Below are 9216 nucleotides of genomic sequence, written 5' to 3' on the forward strand. Positions count from 1 at the left end.
CAGGGCTGGTCGCATATAAAAAGCAATCAAAAGTTTGTAGCACTTGATGTTGCGCTTAGAATATTTGATTACATTTGTTAGTCATTTAAATACCTCGTAAACAGCTTGGCTTTACAATGGGTTGGAAGTTTCAAATGTGCATGTGTATGTGTGTGTGAGTATTTTTTCTTTTGTTAACTGAATATGTGAAAAGTCATAGACAAATTGTAGTTGGAAGAGCAGTGATAAATGAGTGTAAGAAAAATGTCATCAGCCACAGATTCCATTATGATATGTGTGAAAATGAGTGAAAATTAAACAATGGGTCTGTTATGAGAGATTCCTACTTGTAGAAGAGGTCCTTAGATTGAATGTAAGCTTCAGTTGGTTTGTCGTCAGTCAAAGAGCTGATTGATGAGACTTATACCTTAGTTATCATCTAAATAAATGGCCTTATCTTTATAAAAATGATTGAAATGAAAAATACAGTAGATTCCGGTTATAACGACACTTAAGGAACCGTCGTTATACCCGAAAGACGCTATAAGCAGAGTCGTTATAACCGCATTCTACTGTATTTAAATTGTATTGAAATTCATCGGCATCAATCAAGCAGTCAATCAGTTAATAATCGCTTAAAATTTAGCTTAAATGAGCTTAGATTAATCGTCAATCACTTATATAAATTGCATATTTTATCTTAGATTAGCTCAGCCCATATCATATCAAGTATATCAAGCAGTCAGTAAGCAGCTCTAGGTAAACCTTCATTTGCATACATTTTGATAGTAGAATTCTAACTGCAATTCAAATGAGTAAACCTTAAAGCTTCTTCAAGCTGCTCAAAGCACATTAACAACTTTATATGATTGATTGCGAAAAGGTTTTCATAAAACTCATTTGTTGCTGCTGTGCCTAAGGCACTGATTGATCAGGCGTAAGAGCCAGCCCTAGCAACTAGCACACACACACACACACACACACACACACACACACACACACACACACACACACACACACACACACACACACACACTACATACACTCTCTGCATGAGAAGTGGCCAACAGCTGTGCGTTAAGCTCTCGCCCAGTCGACTTTGATGTCCGCCCACCGCCCACCAGTGGCAGCCACCCACCCACTCGCGCCCACATGTCGACTCATTGCCGGCCAACTGGCAACAGTTGTTAGCCCTAATTTATGGCAATTTGAATGAGCCGGCCAGACTAGCGCCGGCTGCAGCTGGGCCAGCGAGTGTGGCGAGTGTGGCGAGTGTGTTTGACTAACAACAACAACTCTTGGTCGACAGGACGAGATGTCCATACAGCTAATCGTGCAGGAGGTGCCGGAGCAGCCGAAGAATCTGCGCATCAACTCGCAGCAGTCGCGCAGCCTGCAGCTGACGTGGAGCCAGCCATTCGCCGGCAACAGTCCCATCGAGCAGTACCACATCTACTACAAGCAAATCTCAGGTGAGCAAGCGACAGGCAGGTGTGGCTAGAGCAGCGCCTCAAGAGCTAATGCCTCCGCAAATTTCACAGACATCTGGCAGAATGCGGAGCACATTGACATCAGCGGCGCCCAGACGGTGGTCAACATACAGCAGCTGCGCCCGGCCAAGGCCTACCACATACGCATGTCGGCGGAGAACAAGCTGGGCGCCTCCGAGTTCTCGGAGGTGGTGCAGGTGACGACGCTGGAGGAGGTGCCGTCGGGGCCGCCGCTGCAGGTGCGAGCCGAGGCCAAGAGCTCCACGGAGATCTCTGTCACCTGGGATGCGCCCGAGCGGGAGCACTGGAACGGCATCCTGCTGGGCTACTATGTGGGCTACCAGATGTCGCTCACGCCCCAGGACAAGGAGGTGAATCCCACCCAAGGCTTCAGCTTCAAGACCGTCGAGGTGCGCTCCCACTTCGGCGGCGAGACGGTGCTCAGCAACCTCAACAAGTTCACCCAGTACCATGTGATTGTCCAGGCCTACACCAGCCAGGGCAGCGGGCCGCCCAGCAAGGAAATTGCTGTGCAAACAATGGAGGATGGTAAGTGGCAAACGGGGGAAAGGGGGCTGGACCTACACCCCTCGCCCCGGTCGCTCACCCATTGATTGGATTTGTTAATTGCCCGTGCACAAAAACTGGAGCCAACTCCCTGGCAGCTGGCGCCGTTTGCTGGCAAACATTTAATACACTTACACTAGCTCTCCCTCTCACACACACGCTCTCTCTCTCTCTCTCTCTCTCTCTCTCTCGTTGGCAGTGCCCTCAAGCCCGCCAGAGTCGCCGCAATGCGATGTGCTTGGCTCCACATCGATTTATATCACCTGGTCACCGCCGGATATTGACGGACAAAATGGCAAAATCAAGGGCTACAAAGTGTTTTACATATCGGTCGATGAGCTTTACGGTAAGACCAACTGTCTGACTGTGTATGTGCGTGTGTGTGTGTGTATGGCTGTGCACGTCTGTGCTCGTTGCCGAATTGTTTGGCTCGCCAATTACTTCAGCGGCATTGGGATTGAGCATTTCGAAGCAATTATGCAATGCCATTAACCCATTAACCTGCACAGCCAAAACTCAGCTACAAATTGAAAATAGAACTGTTAAAATGAGAAAATATATATATGCATATATAAAGTATATGTACATACATACAGTAAAGTCTCTATAATTTGTAACCCGCTAAATCGAAAAAATGTCATTCCCCTTGAAGAAAATGCGTTCTCGATAATTCTCGATAATTTGAATTTCTGTGTAAATCGAATATCAAAACTAATCCTCTTGCCATTTATGTAGAATTATCGAAAGTCGACTGTATATATAAAGCCTATATATATCCCATATTCAATAGAAATTCTGATTAAAGTTTTCATGCTTCAAATTCGAATTATATTTTGTTAACAGAATTATAGGGAATTTAAAAAAAAATTCTTTAAATTTGCTTATAGATCTCAAGAAAATTATATTTTGCATATATTGATTATATTTTGTCATATTTGATTCCCTTTAACTTTTCACTTACAATACTAGACTAGCCTGTAATATATGTATCTGACTCCTATTCTATATTTGATTTGCCCTCAACAGTTGAAATTTAATTCCCCTGCCTGAAGCTATTTCAAATTTATTGATTTAACTTTAACATTTTCATTTCAAGCAAATCTCTTTTTCCCCTCCCCCCTCTCTCAGTCTGTATCTCCATTTATAAGCCCTTCTCCCATTTCGACAATAGTTGTATATTCAATTTAATTAGCTGCCGTTTCGCTTGCTCAGCTCGCCGTCGTCATATTTCCAATCAGTGCTAATTGTCGTTGTTTTTCTTATCCAGAAGCGGAGCCGGAGGTTGTCAAGTCAACAAATCAATACGTCACCATTGAGAATCTGCGCAAATACACAAACTACACGGTCTGGGTTTTGGCTTACACCAAAGTGGGCGACGGGATGAAAACCAAACCATTTTATTGCCGCACCTATGAGGATGGTAAGTGGCGTCGGTTCAATGAACGCAAAACTGAAACGAGGCGGGGCTGGGGTATGGGAAGGGCAGTGGAAGTGGGAGTCGAGACTCCCACACACACTCAATCCTTGCCTAGTGCTCGCCGCACGTTTGCAATTTCATGCAGCGCATTTTCCCGCCCCCTTTTCCGGCCATCGCAATTGCTTTTATTTATATGATTTTTGCAGTGCCATCGGCGCCGCAGGCCATCAAAGCGATACCCGCGTCGAGCACCAAAATCATCGTATCCTGGCTGCCGCCCGATCTGCCCAACGGTGACATTGTAAGTAGCCACGCCCACAATTAGCAAGCCAAATTAACTCAGCTCCACTCCCACTGCCACTCCCCCGTCTCTTAGACTGGCTACACCTTCTACATGTCCATGCTGGAGGGGGGCCGCGAGGAGGGCACGCACAAGCGGGTGCTCGGGCCCTACGTGGAGATGCACGAGACGGTGCGCACGCAGGAGTCGGCCACCTACCAGTTCTGGCTGACGGCCTCCACCAAGGTGGGCGAGGGCGAGAAGACGCAGGTGGTGACGGTGCCGCCGAACAACAAGGTGCCCGCGCGCATCGTCTCGTTCAGCCAGCGGATTGTGACGCCCTGGAAGGAGAACCTGGAGCTGCCGTGCCGCAAGGTGGGCGCGCCCGCGCCGGTGACCATCTGGCGGCAGGACGGGCACAACATGGAGACGAGCGCGAGGAAGACCATAGCCAAGAACGGGACGCTCTACTTGCGCGAGTGCCAGGCGAGCGACGCGGGCAACTACACCTGCAGCGTGGAGAACACCTGGGGCAAGGACGAGATCGTGTACAGCATTGTGGTCAAGGTGCCGCCGGAGGCGCCCAACCTGACGGTGGTGAACAGCTACACGGACAGCCTGCACCTGGAGTGGCTCGACAACAGCCACGGCGGCAGCCCCATCCTGGGCTACGTGATCAACTACAAGCGGGACAACGGCGACTGGGAGGAGCTGCAGGTGGACGCCAAGACCAACTCGCACCTGCTGAGCAACCTGTGGTGCGGCACGCGCTACCAGCTGTACATAACGGCCTACAACAAGATCGGCACCGGCCTGCCCTGCGACATCGTCAACTCCTACACCAAGGGCAACTCGCCCGTGCAGCCGAAGCACTCGCAGATGATAACCAACAACTCGACGAGCGTCACCTGCTGGCTGGACTCCTGGGGCGACGGCGGCTGCGGCATACTCTACTTCATGATCGAGTCGCGGGTCTACGGCCGCTCCGCCTGGAACGTCGTCTCCAACCACATACCGCCCACCGAGCGCATCTACACGGTCAGCGACCTGGTGCCGGGCACCAAGTACCAGCTCAAGGTGACGGCCCACAACAATGCGGGCTCCACGACGGCGGTGTACAACTTTACGACGCTCTCGCCCCAAGGCGGTAAGTGTGCACTGACTGACCAGCAGATACCCTGTAAATGGAAGAGTCAAGCCTGGCCTTGCCTTCCCCTGATCAGATTTCCTCAACTCACTTCAATTCTCATTCCACATTCTCTAGTCCTCTACAACAACGACCATTCGACGCCCGTCTCGCACCTGAGCGATCTGCCCTTCTATGCGAATTTCAAGCTGCTGCTGCCCATCTGCGTGTCGCTCCTCATGCTGCTGGCGCTCATTGCGGCGGCGCTGTTCCTGCGCAAGCGAAGTGAGTAGAGTATCCCGAGTAAACTTCTCACTTAGTCTAAATAGTTCACTCGCCCGCAGAGCTGAGCAACCAGGCGCGTCTGGCCAGCTCCTCCATGTCGGAGTCGCCCTCCCTGGCCAATCTGCAGAACAAACAGAATCGTGACCAGCAGTACTTGGCCGTGCGCTGCAATCCGACGAACTCCGCGCCGCGTGGCTCCAACTCCAACGATTCGGGCAGCTTTGGCAAGGCCGAGGGCAACGAGTATATCGAGGACATCTGCCCCTACGCCACGTTCCAGTTGAACAAGCAGACGTACAGCGAGAGCTCCTACAGCGGCAACGTCTACAGCGGCCCGTATCACTCGGTGCGCGGCTCCTTTGTCTATCACGATGTCAAGCCAGAGAGCTATCACGTAAGTCGGGGTGTACACATAGGAGATATACGTGAAAGGGTCTATAATACTATTTCTCTCTCTTTCTCTCTGTTTCTTTCTTTCTTTCTGTAACTGTCTCTTTTCGTCTATCTTTCTAACTATTCTGTTTTTCTATACTTTTTCCTATCTCTCTATCTCCCTTTCCCTCTCTCCCTCTCTCTCTCTCTCTCTCTGTCTTCCACAGTCCAAGGAGCCAGAGTATACAAAGGTGCGCCGAAAAGTAGGCCGTCTACGCGACCCGCACTCAGAGAGTCAAGGTATATACATATATAACCGATATACGTATACATATATATCATTATCCTCTCCATTTGAGTTGCCTAAAATGTAGCTTTAAGCAAAATTTGCTCATTATTTGTATCTCATATCATGTTGCATTCAAGTCCTGTATGATTTGTCTATGTATTTCTATGCTCCTGATTTCGATATATCATATATGACTATATGTTTTATTCACGCTCTAATCAACTTCAATACTAACATACGCATTCAATCACTTCATTCGCAAAAAACGAAACATCGCATTGTATTAAACTTTTTAGAATCGGACAATCCAGGTTCAACAGATTCCGAAGTTAGGAAAATCCTAACGCTTCACATACCAATTACAGAATATGACACACTCGGCTCCGAGTCCGACAATGATGTGTCCGCCCGCGCTCTTAACTCGGCCAAATATCGCGCACAACGCGGTAAGCCATCGACACTCGAATATTGCGTATACGCAGCGTGCAACAACTCTCTCTCTCTCTCTCTCTCTCTTTTGCTACCCTGCAGACACTCAAGATGAGACATCCTCCTCGTCGGAGACCACGCCCACCAGCATGACCCGCAAATCGAAGCCCCCCTTCGCCGCCCGCAAGTCCAGCAAGCCGGGCACCAGCGGCAAGCGCCACGTGCGCAGCTCCAGCGGCTACTCGAGCCACAATGAAGAGACTACATTTAGGTAAGCCGAGACGCTGAACGCTGAGCAATTGATATGATATGTTCCCGCTATATGCATAATTAGAACCCTGTACGTTTAGCATATCCAACTATCCACCAAACTACCAGGACCACATCAATCCACCGGCCCGTTTCTCGGATGCCAACGACAAGGCGAAGACCCAAACGTCGCCACGAATGCGTGCCAATCAGAAGCTGCAGCGTGAAGCTTTCCAAATCAATGTCTAAGGACACATAAACTAATTTTTAAATTAATCAAATATTGGAAAAAAAAAAATAATACAAAGTGTTGATTGAAAATTGAAAACTCTTCAAATGGTCACGATGCCATATAGAAGGCAGACAAATTTGTTGTAAAATCTAATTTAGGGAATACCCCTATGGAGGAACTAGAGAAAAGTTTCTACCAGAAGCACAAAACTGTTGTAAAATCTTGAAAACAAAAACAAAAATCGATACGATAAAGGCAAACATAATTGTTATGTAAAATCTTAACAGATAGAAAAAGCTAAATATGGCAAATCCTATATAGGGCGAAGATCTGTTGTAAAATCCAACATATTATACAAGAAATCCTTATAGACTTGGCTAACACACACACTCCACTTCAAAAACAAACAGGCATTTCTTTAACAATTTATGAATTGTTAAAAATTAAAGTATTAGAATACAAACTGCATACTAAGTGAAATATAAACAGCAAAAAAAAAAAAAAAATTATGAAAAATAAAATACACAAGTGTAACTATTTACAACAACAAAATGAATAACAAATCAAGAATAATAAGAACTTTTCGAGCATTTTTGATTTTCAACGAACAAATTTAATTTAAACTACAAAAAAAAAAAAAAAAAAAATAATAAGGAAAATGAAATATAAACCATAAGACTTATTTACATACTGATTATGCTTAGTTTAACTTCAAAAGCTGCAAAAAATAATAATATTAAAATATTTATATTATAAATGGAATGAATGTTAAACAAAAAAGAATTATAAATGATAAATTAAAAAAAATATATATTATTGCAATAAATGTTAAAAATAATACACAAGATTACAACTTAAGCATTTAATGTGTATTTAAAAAAAAATAATTTTATAAAATTGCGGCAGGCCGTATTTAAAATGTTTTGCATAGCTGAAGGAACTACCGAATGTAGTGTAGTTAAGAGCAGAGCATTAAGAGAAACGGATTATGAAAGACAACTACATATAATGCATGCATGAAATACACATACATATATTCACACACTCGTACACACATATATATCTAGTAAATTAAAAGGTTTACGTTAAATTGTTTATGTTTTTCTCTCCGACCCCGATGAAAAACTGAAGGAAAATGTTAGCTAGTTATTTAAATTAATTTAAAGTATAAACAAACACGCATCTAATAGTTTATGAAACTGTTGTACATAGCTAAGCATTATAATACCTAATTATACAAATCATATATATATGTATATGTATATGTATATGAATTTAGAGGAATATTTAGTAGCCAAAGTCGTAAGCCAGCATGCATTTTCATCAAAGAAACACTGAAAGCAGTAAAGCGAACCCAGCTCAAGATACTACAAGATACAGAATTATATAGCGCCGATTCCAGTTTGCCAAAACTCTAGACCATATAGCTTTCACACACCTGTACACCTCCTGTACACCTGTACTATAAGTAGACGACTCTGATTACATTTTGCAATAGCCAAAAAGCAAGCAAGATCCAACCAATTTACATGACAATATGATCACAACAACCAGGCATACATTATATACTAGTATAACATTTAAATCACACACACACACACACACACAAACACAACGTTGTAGTTCACAAGAAAATAAGCATATAAAGTATAAAGCGAAGCAAAGCAGAAACAAAACTCACATCTCTAGTCATATTAACTATTAACTTATCTAAGCAATCTCTAAATGGAATTACAAGTTTTTGGCAATGCAAAACTTTTTCAGACTGCACCGATTTAGGCATTTCAAAGTTTTGGAAAGTAAATACATATATAAAGAAAAACACTCTATGAATATATACTTGGTTGTAAAAATTGAATAATGAAATGAGAGAAAATTGTAAAATTCCCTTGGCAAAAATATCGATAAAAAAAAAAAAAGATTCAAAAAAACGAAAAACAAAAGCAAATAATGAAGCACAGTTAATGTACATTTGTTAATGTGCTAATTCCATTGATTGTGGTCTACAAAATGCAAAATACATGACATGACATAATGATAAAGACAAACAGCAAACTGAAGTTTTACTTAAGGGCTTAAGGGACAGCACTTTGAGGGGCAGCAGGGTGAATTCCAAATGTGTCAATGAGAGAGAGAGAGAGAGAGAGAGAGAGAGAGAGAGAGAGAGAGAGAGAGAGAGAGAGAGAGAGAGAGAGAGAGAGAGAGAGAGAGAGAGAGAGAGAGAGAGAGGGTGAGCTGAGAGCAACAGAGTAACAGATAGAGAATAAGAGATCAATTGCCTTTGAAGCCGTTCAACTCGAAGCTTGATGCGATGCAGTTGTTGATCTCCAATTGGTGTAAACTAGTTCAATGTAGATGTGGAAGAGCAGCCTCTTCTAAATTTAAGTAATTTCTGACTCAAATGGCATTCGCAGCTTTGGGCTGGAATCAGCTCTCAACAAGTAAGAAGGCTCCAGTCGAGACTGCTCGACTGGGAGATACCTACTACTAAAAGTGTTCAA

At 44.3% G+C, this 9216-nt stretch overlaps 1 protein-coding gene across 3 annotated transcripts in view; it reads left to right on the plus strand.

Moving 5' to 3' along the window:
• The window catches only part of LOC6586473 (Down syndrome cell adhesion molecule-like protein Dscam2), a 45358-nt gene extending 36844 nt beyond the window's left edge, over positions 1-8514 (plus strand). Inside the window, exons 20-31 of one of the 3 annotated variants that reach the window (XM_044009545.1) lie at positions 1289-1451; positions 1521-2018; positions 2236-2382; positions 3304-3456; positions 3660-3754; positions 3830-4880; positions 4998-5144; positions 5189-5538; positions 5744-5816; positions 6102-6251; positions 6337-6505; positions 6585-8514. In XM_044009545.1, the coding sequence (XP_043865480.1) occupies positions 1289-1451; positions 1521-2018; positions 2236-2382; positions 3304-3456; positions 3660-3754; positions 3830-4880; positions 4998-5144; positions 5189-5538; positions 5744-5816; positions 6102-6251; positions 6337-6505; positions 6585-6732 (3144 nt within the window). In that variant the 3' untranslated portion in view covers positions 6733-8514. Of the gene's footprint in view, positions 1-1288; positions 1452-1520; positions 2019-2235; positions 2383-3303; positions 3457-3659; positions 3755-3829; positions 4881-4997; positions 5145-5188; positions 5539-5743; positions 5817-6101; positions 6252-6336; positions 6506-6568 lie in introns of all 3 variants that reach the window. The other 2 variants (XM_015160369.3, XM_044009546.1) reach the window with 2 other exon arrangements.
• Positions 8515-9216: the final 702 nt, after the last annotated feature.

This window comes from Drosophila mojavensis, unplaced genomic scaffold, assembly GCF_018153725.1.
Source record: "Drosophila mojavensis isolate 15081-1352.22 unplaced genomic scaffold, ASM1815372v1 contig_74, whole genome shotgun sequence".
NCBI lineage: Eukaryota > Metazoa > Arthropoda > Insecta > Diptera > Drosophilidae > Drosophila > Drosophila mojavensis.